This window comes from Myxine glutinosa, chromosome 3 (assembly GCF_964187855.1).
Source record: "Myxine glutinosa chromosome 3, kmMyxGlut1.1, whole genome shotgun sequence".
NCBI classification, from domain to species: Eukaryota; Metazoa; Chordata; class Myxini; order Myxiniformes; family Myxinidae; genus Myxine; species Myxine glutinosa.
This window is the reverse complement of record NC_136263.1, coordinates 32076815-32091308: the sequence shown is the minus strand read 5'-3', so window position 1 is coordinate 32091308 and position 14494 is coordinate 32076815. Positions and strand designations below refer to the sequence as shown.

Here is a 14494-nt window from a genome sequence, read left to right as displayed (position 1 = left end):
CCCTGTACGTACACTTCGCCCGATACTGCCCATCCTTGGTCGGTGCATTCTGCCCAAGGTGAGATTACTGGTCCATTTATTGTGTCGGGGATCTCGAGGGACTCCAGGAAGTTTCTTCTTACAAGCAATGATATTCCTATCTCTTCTTGGTGCTCCAGTATTCCTCTCATGATGGGTTTGAGGTGGTCAAACATCTCGCACACTGCTGGACTCGGTATTTCCTCTTCTGTTGTTGAAATCCTGTCGTTGTAGGATGAGCAGTGGAAACTTCCTTTTCCCATTGATGGATTTGACAACCAAACCAAAACCTCGTCTACCTTTTCTCAACTCTCTGGTTCTGCTGTATGTGGATAGTTCGTAGTTGAGTTCAGGGCCTTGGATCTTTAATATGTCAAAGACACAGATGTCCCCCATACATGTGTTGGACTGGTGGTCTAGCACAGTGTACGTGTGTATGAAGTCTGTCGGGCTGTTTTGTCTGTAGACTTTGATGGAATTATTTTGCCACAGGAACGTCCAGACAGGCACTTGGTGACTTTTGCACATTTCACAATGGCAGCCTCAGTTACCTCTTATAGTTGCTTGCAAATTCGAAGATTTTCAAGTACGAGGTGTGTTCAAAAGGTATCCGACCTTTGTTCATAAAAAATACTCGTATCCAGATAAAACAAACTTATACTAATCTCCTTCAAAGTAGTCCCCTTGGGCTGCCACACACTTCTCCCAACGGTTCTGCCACTGTCGGAAGCAGCGCTGGAACGCCTCTTTTGGGATGGCGCGCAGCTGGTCCGTCGCATTCCGCATGATGTCTTCTCTGGACTGAAATCTGGTCCCTTTCAGGGGCATTTTCAGCTTGGAGAAAAGCCAGAAGTCACACGGAGCGATGTCGGGAGAGTAGGGAGCCTGACGAAGCACAGGTGTGTTGTGTTTGGCCAAGAAACTCTGTATCAAATGTGAAGAATGGGCGGGTGCGTTATCGTGATGGAGTTGCCAATTGCCCGCTGCCCACAGGTCCGGCCGTTTGCGTCGCACAGCGTCATGAAGGCGAAGCAGAACCTCTTGGTAATACTCCTTGGTGATGGTTGTGCCGTGTGGTGCGTACTCGTGATGAACCACGCCACTGGAGTCGAAGAAGACGGTCAGCATGACTTTGACATTGCTGCGGACCTGCCTTGCTTTTTTTTGGCCTCGGGGATGTTGGATGCTTCCATTGTGATGACTGCAACTTGGTTTCTGGGTCGTACCCATAAACCCAGGACTCATCGCCAGTGATCACTGTGTTGAGGAAGCTGGGATCGCTGTTCACAGTCTCCAGCATGTCCTGTGCGATCTCCAAATGGAGTTGCTTCTGCTCAATCGTTAGCAGCTTTGGTACGAACTTCGCTGAGATTCTCCTGAAGCCCAAATCCTCCTTCATAATGGAATGAACGGATCCAATGCTGACGCCCACCTCGTCTGCAAGTTCTCTGATCGTGATTCGACGATCCTGCATCACCAGGGTCCTCAATTGGTCAATGACGATCTCATTTCGGGATGTTGAGGGCCTACCTGAACGTGCTTCATTCTCCACTGATGTGCGGCCATCTTTGAAGCGGTTGTACCACTCCTTTATCTGTGTGGTGCTCATTGCTTCGTCCCCGAAGGCCTGTTGAATCTTGCGGATCGTTTCCACTTGGGAATCGCCAAGCTTTACACAAAATTTGATGCAGTAGCGTTATTCAAGTTTTTCCGTCATTTTGTCAAAAACGAAAATCCGATGGCGCTCACTTACACCTCCTCACTCATCGGCGGTCTGTCGTCGAATGACAGCTTCTGCAGGTGGGGAAAAATTCACGCGTGCGCATTAGGATCGCCTACATACGTGCACCAATCAACGCCTCCCTAGCTTCATTTGTTTACGCACGACAAATTAAGGTCGCATACTTTTTGAACACACCTCATATATTGGTCGGTTGCGTTTGTGGTTCTGTCTGTCTGTCTGTCTGTTTGTCTGTCTGTCTGTGTGTTTGTCACCGGCCTACAGGTCACAATTCTAAACCAATCGTCACGAACCTTCACCAAGGTGTATAGGTCGTCCCAATTGAGAAGCCTATTGTTTTTGGGGTCAAAAGGTCAACATAGGCCAAAGGTCACCAACTTTGCCAAATTTCTAAAATCCTCAATTTTCATCCGATTGACTTAAAATTTGAAGAGGACTTGCATATCTGGTCACGGAATTCAACCACCAAGTATATTTGAGGTCAACATAGGCCAAAAGGCCAACATAGGCCAAATTTCTAAAATCCTCAATTTTCATCTGATTAACTTGAAATTTGAAGAGGACTTGCATATCTGGTCACTGAATTCAACCACCAAGTATTTTTGAAGTCAACATAGACCAAAAGGTCAACATAGGCCAAATTTCTAAAATCCTCAATTTTCATCCCATTGACTTGAAATTTGAAGAGGACTTGCATATCTGGTCACTGATTTCAACCACCAAGTATTTTTGAAGTCAACATAGGCCAAAAGGTCAACATAGGCCAAATTTCTAAAATCCTCAATTTTCATCCGATTGACTTGAAATTTGAAGAGGACTTGCATATCTGGTCACTGAATTCAACCACCAAGTATATTTGAGGTCAACATAGGCCAAAAGGTCAACATAGGCCGCATATCTAAAATCCTCAATTTTCATCCAGAAATTTGAAGAGGACTTGCATATCTGGTCACTGAATTCAACCACCAAGTATCTTTGAGGTCAACATAGGCCAAAAGGTCAACATAGGCAAAATTTCTAAAATCCTCAATTTTCATCCCATTGACTGGAAATTTGAAGAGCATTTGCATATCTGGTCACTGAATTCAACCACAAATTATATTTTAGGTGAACATAGGCCAAAAGGTCAACATAGGCCAAATTTCTAAAATCATCAATTTTCATCCAATTGACATGAAATTCAAACAGGATTTGCATATCTGGTCACTGAATTAAACCACCAGCTATTTTTGAGGTCAACATCGGCCAAAAGGTCAACATAGGCCATGTTTCAAAAACCCTCAATTTTTATCCGATTGAATTGAAAATTAAACAGCATTTGCATAACGCCTCACTGAATTGGGAAACCAACTATTTGGAGGTCAAAAGGTCAAAGGTCAACTCAAAGTGAAACTTCTAAAATCACCAATTTTCATTTGAAAAATCGTCGTTTTCTTCATGTTGACTCGAGCTTTGATCAAGATTGTCAATTTTAATCTGGATGAAATGGACAATTTGATGGATCAATGGCATCCTTTTTTGGGGGGTAGGGGGGCGGATTTTGCAAGTATCGTGCTCTGCATGACGTCTTCTTGTTTTTCACATTACTTGGATTAAAGAAGGTTCCCACTGGACTTACCGCGGCCTGCTTTTGTTCAAGTATTAGTGTGTATGAACAAGACCTCGCCACATTAAAAAGAAATATGTCAAAGCGCCAGGTGGCCTGCATTTACTAAATGTTTACCACATTTACATCCTGCACTCTTATAATATAATAATAGCCTGGTGTTGGCTAAGTGGTTAGGGTGCCGGCTTGGGATCCTAGGATCCTGGGTTCGAATCCCGGTCGATCGCTGAATTAACACCAGGGGGGTTGACTCAGCCTGTCATCCTTCCGAGGTCGGCAAATTGAGTACCAGCTTGCTGGGATGAATGATCCCGGTGTGTACCCCGGTTTAGAATAGGTACACCGTATCCTTGCGCATCGTAAGAGGCGACTAAGGGTTGGCGTCAGGAAGGGCATCCGGCCATAAAAACATTGCCTCAAACAGGGAACCATGATTGTCATGGGGCCCGCAAAACTAACCCCTTCAAACCTTAAAAAATGGCCTTAAAACGATCATTCATTCATTCATTCATTCATTTTCGCTCTTAGAATATAATCTGGAAAATCCGCCCCGCAGGAGCGAAATATAACTCAAACCATTGCGGGCATTCAGCACAGCGGCCATATTATCATCATAAATAACTCCTTTGAATTTTGTAGAACCCAAGACTATCTATCACCATTCACCATTATTGGCATATTTCTCAACAAGGCCAAGGCACTTGGTTTCCTCCTGTAACATTCACCATAAACTAGAACGGCACCCAGTAGAGAGAGCATTCCTCCGCCAGGTGAACAGTTTACGTTTTGTATCCCAGAGTAGACCAGAAAATCACAATACAGAATCACATTTAATCAAAATAATTCGGCCACAACTTTTTGAGATATCCTGATATATATCGTTTTTGTTCTGTCTCCCAATGGTGAAGAATCACTTAAAAATTCTACTAGTCGGATCCGGATCTTCAATTTAAAATTGAATCGATTCTTCCTTGTCACACAGACAACCTACCCACCAAGTTTCATCCAAATCCGTCCATAACCTTTTGAGATACCCTACTATATGTTGGTTTTGGCCCTATCTCTCAATGGTGAAGGGGATCACTTAAAAAATTAAATAATCCTCATATCCGAATCCATATTCAGATCTTCACCAAAATCGAATCTATTTGTCCTTGTGACACACAACCTGTCCACCAAGTTTCGTCCAAATCCGTCCATAACATTTTAAGATATCCTTCTACTTATCGTTTTTGGCTCGATCTCCCAATGGTGAAGAATCACTTTAAAATTCCAGTAGCCGGATCCGAATCCGGATCTTCACCAAAATCGAATCATTTCGTCCTTGTCACATACGCTACATCTCTGCCAAATTTTGTCCGAATCCGTCCACAACATTTTGAGATATCTTGTTCACAAACAAACGGACAGACAGAAAGACAAAAAGACAGACAGACAGACAGACAGACAGACGTGAAAACATAACCTTTGGTGGCGGAGGAAATAAACATCCAAAGAATATTGTTCATGTTTGACTCAATAATTATTGTTTTTATCTATACTAATCAAAATGAAGACCATATACTGCATTGGAGTCATCAGAAGGAACCAGAATAAGTAAAGAGCAAAGATGGAGTCATCATGAGGAACCTGATAAGTCTGTCTGTCTATATCTGTCTCCATTTTTCTCAGAGATGGAAGAACGGATTTTCTTCAAACCATCAGATGTTCTGTAATGAGTGCCAGGGAGTGTTTGTGGCAAAATAATTTTATTGGAAAATGTGATAATATAAAAAACTTAGGCCCCCGAAATATTAGTGTTTTTAGGCCCCCAATCTTAGGCCCCCAACAAAAAAATGTTAGAAAACAATATTAGATTTCTTCCAAATGCAAACAGGATTAGAAAAGCTGAATTGCAGGGTACCAATGCGAGTCGTATACCATATTTGTCATTTTGTGCTATTATTATCATTCCTGTTGGTGTTAGTAATATTTCCTTTTCTCCAATTCATGTCTAGGGCGTCCTTGGAAGTTGAAATTTATATAAAAGAAAACGTTAGGACCCACCCAAACACTTTTACGTAAATACTTTAGAAAACGGTTGTAAAAATTATCGGTTGTTAAACATGTACTGATTGGCAGTTGCAATGTCCCTCCCGCTCCATAACACAATTGGATCGCTGTCGCTGTTGGATAAAACATGGCGCTCAGTTGCCGCTTGACCGAACTCTTCCGATTTTCGGATAGCTGTCGATTTTCCACTCTATTCAGCGCATCGCTATCTGATTTCGTTTGAATGACGATTTAGTGCAGGTTTGTCGGGCAAAATGTATTTTCATTCTGCTTAAATGATTGAAAAATATATATATATATATATATATATCAGTTGAGGTGCTTACGCCGGTTACACCGCCTCAACGGGGAATTATACATCACAACTCAAACGGATTTAGATACGTAGTGATTGAATGTTTATCTTTTTCTTTCAAGGTAAAATTGAGAAATAGACAGACGGTAATCGGTATGAGCATGCTTTACAGTGGAATGTGAAACATGTAATGTATGAGGTGATCGCTTGGCGGAAGTGTCGGTAATGTTTTTACGTTGCGAGGGGGGAGGATGTTCCGTTAAGCAAGCCGCGCCCAATATGGCAGTCCCCGCTGCCTGTTGTGGATTGAAGTAGTCTGTGGATCAGGTACCGAGTAACTATGACGAGCCTGGTTTATCGGCCGTGCTACAGAAGTTCCAGCTAAACCATGAATGGTCCTCCGGCTACTTGCGGGCGGAACGTTATTCTGGCGTGTGGCTCCAGGCACAACGGACGCTGTTGACGATGGAACATGAAGAGGTTAAGAGGAAGAGGAAAGTAAGTTGTTAATTATAAAGCTTGTTTTTTTTATACTGGTGAAGGAAAACTACCTTGTGTTTTTTTTTTTTGAATTCGACTCCTGATATGGAGAACGCGCTGCAATCTTTATACACCGCCTAGATTTCCTTGTGGCGATAACGTGTCGACCGACGGCCGACGCATTTCGCGGTTAAACGGTAACTGCGTGGACTTCACCTCATCGCCAGATGGGAAACCCTGATCACCGAGGTGTCCACAACCCATCCTGTGCCTTGGGTCGAGAGTTCAACAGGCGCGGTTTTAACTGATTACGTCATCTCGTACTCGAAATTGTACAAATTTATTCAAATCAAAAGATCCTTAAAAATTATTTTTGCAATTTTTCACAAGTTTCTTCAACCTGGAGTGTCAGTGTGTAGCATTCTGTGTGTTTTATTTTTCAATATTTATTTGTTTATTATATCACTGTATTTCCCCTTGACCAGATGGAATTGTTATTTATTTATAGCTATATTTTTCTAAATGAAACAGTTCCTGATTTTATTAACATCAGTGATAAAAGTTTTGCCACACTGGGTAACCCTACATAGATATTCTGCAAGCATACCTATGTTGTTCTTACTGCAGTCAATCAGTTTGAGCTGTCTCGTATGGGTTCGATTCCCGCCAACTTCCAAAATAAACTGGTGCTTCTCAGGCAGGGTGTTGAATCACCGTCTCTTTGATGGGCCTTAAGCCGGGTGTCCGTCTGCTAACATTAGCTGGGAACGTTAAAGATCCCACGGTGGCTTTTTCGAAGAGGTAGGTAAGTTAATTTATCATCAGCAACCTGAAAAAAAAAATCAATTTCTATTCATTTCTCGAAGAGGTAGGTTAGTTATCGACAACCTGAAAATAATAATCAATTTCTTTTCATGTCACAAAGAGGTAGGTGAGTTAATTATCATCGGCAACCTGAAAAAAAATCAATTTCTGTTCATTTCTCAAAGAGGTAGGTTAGTTATCATCGACAACCTGAAAAAAAAAATCAATTTCTGTTCATTTCTAAAAGAGGTAGGTTAGTTATTGACAACCTGAAAAATAATGATCAATTTGTGTTCGTTTCTCAAAGAGGTAGGTGAGGTAATTATCATCGGCAACCTAGTTTCTGTTCATTTCTCAAAGAGGTAGGTTAGTTATTGACAACCTGAAAAATAATAATCAATGTCTTCATTTCTCGAAGAGATAGGTTTGTTATCGACAACCTGAAAAAGAATAATCAATTTCTGTTCATGTCTCGGAGAGGTAGGTGAGGTAATTATCATCGGCAACCTAGTTTCTGTTCATTTCTCAAAGAGATAGGTTAGTTATCGACAACCTCAAAAATAATAATCAATTTCTGTTCATGTCTCGGAGAGGTAGGTGAGAAAATTATCATCGGCAACCTAGTTTCTGTTCATTTCTCAAAGAGGTAGGTTAGTTATCGACAACCTCAAAAATAATAATCAATTTCTGTTCATGTCTCGGAGAGGTAGGTGAGAAAATTATCATCGGCAACCTAGTTTCTGTTCATTTCTCAAAGAGGTAGGTTTGTTATCGACAACCTGAAAAAGAATAATCAATTTCTGTTCATGTCTCGGAGAGGAAGGTGAGTTAATTATCATCTGCAACCTGAAAAAAAAATCAATTTCTGTTCATTTCTCGAAGAGGTAGGTTAGTTATCGATAACCTGAAAAGTAATAATCAATTTCTGTTCATGGCTCGAAAAGGTAGGTAAGTTATCATCGGCAACCCGAAAAAATAAAATCAATTTCTGTTCATGGCTCGAAAAGGTAGGTAAGTTATCATTGGCAACCCCAAAAAAAAAATTCGCTTCATTTCTCGAAGAGGTAGGTTAGTTAGCATCAACAACCTGAAAAATAATAATCAATTTCTGTTCACAGCTCGAAAAGGTAGGTAAGTTATCATCGGCAACCCGAAAAAATAAAATCGATTTCTGTTCATTTCTCGAAGAGGTAGGTTAGTTATCGATAACCTGAAAAATAATAATCAATTTCTGTTCATGGCTCGAAAAGGTAGGTAAGTTATTATTGGCAACCCAGAAAAAAAAATTCGCTTCATTTCTCGAAGAGGTAGGTTAGTTAGCATCAACAACCTGAAAAATAATAATCTATATCTCTTTATTTCTCGAAGAGGTAGGTTAGTTATCATCGACAACCTGAAAAAGAATAATCAATTTTTGTTAATTTCTCAAAGAGGTAGGTTAGTTTTCATCGACAACCTGAAAAAATGATAATCAATTTCTGTTCATTTCTTGAAGAGGTAGGTTGAATAATAATCAATTTGTGTTAATTTCATGAAGAGGTAGGCTAGTTATCATCGACAACCTGAAAAATAAAAAATTTCTTGATTAAAATTGATTATTATAATAATCAATTTCTGTTCATTTCTTGAAGAGGTAGGTTGAATAATAATCAATTTGTGTTAATTTCATGAAGAGGTAGGCTAGTTATCATCGACAACCTGAAAAATAAAAATTTTCTTGATTAAAATTAATTATTATAATAATCAATTTCTGTTCATTTCTTGAAGAGGTAGGTTGAATAATAATCAATTTGTGTTAATTTCATGAAGAGGTAGGCTAGTTATCATCGACAACCTGAAAAATAATAATCAATTTCTGTTCATTTCTTGAAGAGGTAGGTTGAATAATAATCAATTTGTGTTAATTTCATGAAGAGGTAGGCTGGTTATCATCGACAACCTGAAAAATAATAATCAATTTCTGTTCATTTCTTGAAGAGGTAGGTTGAATAATAATCAATTTGTGTTAATTTCATGAAGAGGTAGGCTGGTTATCATCGACAACCTGAAAAATAATAATCAATTTCTGTTCATTTCTTGAAGAGGTAGGTTGAATAATAATCAATTTGTGTTAATTTCATGAAGAGGTAGGCTAGTTATCATCGACAACCTGAAAATAATAATCTATATCTATCTATAATTCCAGTAATCTCTGTCTGTACGTTTGTACGTTTGTACGTTTGTCTGTCTGTGACCGCTGTTTCTCGACAACCACGGGTCCGATATACTTTTCACTTGCCAGGTATATTGCTGGGGACCCGAGGATGTGCCTTTTCAAGGTTTCATATTAATCGGACAATTACTTACCGAGCTATGTCCAAAAAACGATTCAACCAATCAGAGAGCAGCGAACGATCGCGTGTGCCGAACGTGGCGGGCACACTCTGCCTCGGATGGCACATTTGAGAGCGTATTCATTTATTTCACGTTTGCAAACTATGTTGGCGTTAAACTATGTTTTACAACTAATAAAAACGAATTTGCGATTCATTCGCTTTCCTGCGCGTTTGTGCACGCGATGGCGATTTCTTTACCAAACTCCGGAAGCCGTTCGCTTTGGACCAAACCATTGCATGTAAATAGAGGGGGGGGATTGTCACCGTACTCGCAAGCCGTTCGCTTTGGACCAAACCATTTCATGTAAATAGAGGGGGGGGATATAATTTTAGATATATATATAGTACGGGCAATGCCCTAGTATCTATTCAAATCCCATTGAGTCAAACGTCAGAGATGGCCAGATTTTTGCAAAAGACTGGCCAAAAAAAACCGTTTTTGTACCCGATTGCACAAGGTGGGAATAATTGTAGGTGTTAAAAGATGTACTTTTAGTATTGCTATAAGTATCTACGCCACCGAAGGTGGACGGAGGTTATGTATTCACCCCTGTTTGTCTCTGAACAGGATATCTCAAAAAGTTGTGAACGGATTTGGACAAAATTTGGTGGAGAAGTTGGGTATGTGACCAGGACGAAATGATTAGATTTTGATTAAGATCCACACCTGGATACAATATTTTTTTCAGTGATTCTTCACCGTTGAGAGATAGAGCAAAATGATATCGCACGATATATATCAAAAAGTTAGGGACAGATTCAGACGAAACCTGGTGGGCAGGTTGGGTGTGTGACAATGATGAATTGATTCGATTTTGCTGAAGATCCAAATGCGAGAATTAAAAAAAATTTTTAAAAGTGATTCTTCACCATTGTTGACAGATAGGGCCAAAAACGATATAAAGCACGATATTTACCTCCGCCACCAAAGGTGGATGGGGGTTATGTTTTCACCCCTATCTGTCTGTCTGTCTGTTTGTTTGTGAACAGTATATATGAAAAAGTTATGGACGGATTCAGACGAAATTTGGCAGAGATGTAGCGTATGTGACAAGGACGAAAAGATTAGATTTTGGTGAAGATCCGGATCCGGCTAGTATAATTTTTTAAGTGATTCTTCACCATTGGGAGATGGGGTCAAACACGATATACAGCAGGATATCTCAAAATGTTGTGGACGGATGATTTTGATTAAATGTGAATCTGTATTGTGATTTTCTGATCTACTCTGGGATACAAAACGTAAAGTGTTCACCTGGTGGAGGTATGCTCGCTACTGAGCGCCGTTATAGTTCAAAAGGTTATGGACAAGTTATGACAAAACTAGGTGGATAAGTTGGTTAGGTGACGTCGTACATCGTACCATCGTAACAAAAAAGACATCGTACCAGTGACATACTCTATTCCCCTCATATCATGATACATATCACGTTCCTCTTCATTGCACTCTGTTTCATGATCAACCAAATTTTATATCCCAGCACAGACGCCTCTTTTTGAATTATCGTCGACACATTGATGTGAAGTGGTGTCATCAACCTCTTCAGCAGTTAGAAAACCTCTCCTGGGCTGGTTTTTCATTTTGGGGACGTTATTAAGAATAGCAAGGACTTATTGGTGAATTTTCCATTCTACATCACCATTAACTTAACAGTTTGTATGTCTTATTTGGGTTGGGAGGATTGCTTAGAGGTACACACACTCACCCCTAAGCTGCCTAGCTTGGGTTTGAATCCATACCCACCTATAAACTGCCATCCTGGTGTTTCACAGGCACGGTGATTCATCAATGTGTGTGCTATCCATCGGATGGACAGTGAACTGGCATCCGGTCTGCCGGCATGAGTTGGTGGATGTCAAAGATCCCACGGTGTCCTTGGCAAAGAGTAGGCGAGCTATCACCGGCACCATGAGCAAATTACAAATTCCTGACCTAACTACTGCTGGGAAGACAATGGCAAATTACATAGTATACCCCTCGCCAAGAAACTGCTTTGGCGGTACCGACGCCCTGTAACAGAGTATGGTACTCGTAGATGAGAATGTCTGCTTTACTGAAGCGTTCTGCTATGGCTACTTCCTCGGTACTCGATGCAATTATTTTGATTTGTGAAACGAAGTGTATTGTGAGAAATGTATTTACCAGATGTATCATTAAATAGTGAGACTCATGTCCATTGTCCATCTATTATGGTGATCACCTCCACCTCTGTTCATCATTTGTACTTCAAAGAAGTAATACGTTTAATAGAAAATAAATAAGTATTAAGATGTGGGGATGGCTCACAATGCCAAAAACTAGAAACAAGGTAGGGAGTATTGTATATCCACCAAATGAAACACAATTTCTTTATAACTATGTCTGCATCTCTGTCTTTATTTTTTTATTTTTTTTATTTTTAATACTTTCAATGAAATACGGATAGGATTCTGAACCATTACCAACAGCCGGATGTGTTGGCGATTGCGGTGGGTTGTGCGCTCGTGTTGTGATCACATGGAAAGTCAGTTCGGGAGCTTTCATCATGAAAAAGGCCGGGTGACTGATTGGAAATGTTTGCACATTTTTCATTTACATTGTGAGTGGTAAATACACCTTTTTATCTCCTCCTCAATGGTTTTGCAGAAATTCACCAAACTTGTTTTATATTGTTACGTTTGTAGGGGGTGGGCAATACCTTAGTCCAAGTATAATTGTATAGATTAGTGTGCTCAGACTGTCGTGAAGAAGAAGAAACCTTGATGTATCATACGTAGGAAATTTGTGTAGACCGGATGTCGTGTAAGTGTATCTTCGTCCCCATGAGAGGGGTGGGGTTTGTTAATTAGCGAGGGATTATGGGTAAATTAATCCCCTGTATGTAATTGCCTTTGTAATATTTTCCTGTGTTCCTCATGACACTGCACTACAGACACCTAGTAAGAAATCGGCCATTAACCACACTAATTAAAAACCAACCAGAAACCAGGCATCAAGCACTATCGCTGATAACACCGACTTGGTGAGCGCAGAGGCACAAAAGCTCCGTGAAGCCACGCCTCAAAGAGCAGTGATTGGCAGGGATTCGATTGGCACAGAGACTGCTAAGATGAGACTCGCTGATAGGAGTGGACACGGAGACGTCGTGGGATGACATCAGAGCCTGAAGTACAAAATAGGTGGAACGGCAGACATTCTCCCTTCTCGTTTTGAATCTGGTGGTGAACGGTCATGTGCCGACATTTTCCCTCCTCGTTTTGGCGCGCCCACGCAGTGCAGCAAGTGGATTTTCCCGCCAAGGCCTCTGACGATTCCTGACGAGATACAACAGCTGATTGGAGATAAGTGCCACAAATCACACCTATTTATTTTCCAGTTATTTTATCCTTTGTCTGGATTCGGGTCTGTGTGGGCGCGCTCCAATTAGGAATATAGTTTTATCGTGTTTTCTTTGTTACTGACATTTTCCTGCATAAATCCGGTATTTTTGTACATTTTAATTCCGTGTTGTTTGAGTTAATTTATCCAGGTGTGAAGTCGGGTGGAGGCCGTCCAGGTAAGTTCGTCATCCCCCTTTCCCTTGCATTTCTAACCAGAGGAAATAGTTGGACAGACTTCCCTGTGGACTAATTTCTGTGCCATTTATTCCACGCATGCAGCCATAGGCCGAGTGTGTCAGTATTGCGATGATCCCCTATGTGTATTTGTTTGCATTTGTTGGCAGAATATTTCGACGAGGGCGGTTAGAATCGCCAAATTTGGCACAGAGCTTCATATTGTGAATATCTCAGACTAATTCAACGTTGAGCTCACGAGGAAAAATATAAAATGAAAATGATTGCAGGACTATATTTGCTCATGACTTGGCCACATGGCAGTATAGGTTAGCGCCCTCTGGAACGGTATTTGATATTGCACTAAGAGAAACCAACCTCCATTGATTGCATTCTCGTGTCTAACTGCTCACAGGTCAGTTGCTTCCATTTCCAGTTTTTCTGCAAACAAGATTTCAAATACATTGAAAACTAGAACGGCACTCAGGAGAGCGCATATCTCCGCCAGGCTGAACAGTTTATGTTTTGTATCCCACTGATAGGCCAGATCTGGATTCGGACCTGAACCAAAATCGAATCGATTCGTCCTTGTCACACACCCATCCGGTCCACCAAGTTTCCTCCAAATCCGTCCATAACTTTTTGAGATGTCGTGCTGTGTATTGGTTTTAGCCGTGTCACTCAATGGTGAAGAATCACTTAAAAATTAAATAATTCTCGTATCCGAATCCATATTCAGATCTTCACCAAAATCGAATCGATTTGTCCTTGTCACACACCCAACCTGTCCACAAAGTTTCGTCCAAATCCGTCAACAGCTTTTTCAGATAATGTGCTACATATTATTTTTGGTCCTATTTCTCAATGATGAAGAATCGCTTTCAAAAAAATTATAGGATCTGGATCTTTGCCAAAATCGAATCAATTCGTCCTTGTCACACACCCAACTTGTCCACTATGTTTCATCTGAATCTGACCATAACTTTTGAGACATCCTGCCCACAGACAAACAAACAAACAGACAGACATGGGTGAAAATATAACCTTCCTCTACCTTTGGTAGTAAAGGTAATAAATATACTTCTGGTCTAAGCATTCATCAAGCAAGGTAACTAGCTCAAACCCATGAATGAAAGTGGACCTGATATTGAGCAAACTGAATGTAAATATGCAGATAATCACCTTTTTTGTACCAGGTGAGCTTAAACCTGTGCTCATCTGAAAAATAAATTAATTTGCACATTGTCTGTAGAACATCTCGCAATAAAGCGATTCGGCGCTATTTATCGTATCCTCTGATTGGTTGTTGGAGCAGTTTTTGCACACGGACAAACGCAAGGAAATTCATTTCTGCAGCCATTCCTGCATTGTCGTGTTACAGCCAATAACTGATAAACTTCCCATGACCCTGTATGTGGCTTACCAATACTTCAGTGTTAACCTGCCAATAGTGATGAGGTCTTGTGTGGTTTACCAATGTGGTGGTCTTTACTTTTCTCGTAAAGATGTGTGAATAGCAGATTGTGTGTTGGTCTTAGTCACAGTTTCATCGGTGTCAAACCTGTGTATCCCTTTCCTCCTTCCCAAAG

General features: G+C 40.6%; 1 protein-coding gene across 1 annotated transcript in view; it reads left to right on the top strand.

Annotated features, from left to right (window-relative positions):
* Positions 1-5927: 5927 nt before the first annotated feature.
* The window catches only part of CCM2 (CCM2 scaffold protein), a 50915-nt gene continuing 42348 nt past the window's right edge, over positions 5928-14494 (top strand). Inside the window, exon 1 of the mRNA XM_068111132.2 lies at positions 5928-6210. Within this exon, the coding sequence (XP_067967233.2) occupies positions 6178-6210 (33 nt within the window). The 5' untranslated portion in view covers positions 5928-6177. The remainder of the gene's footprint in view (positions 6211-14494) is intronic.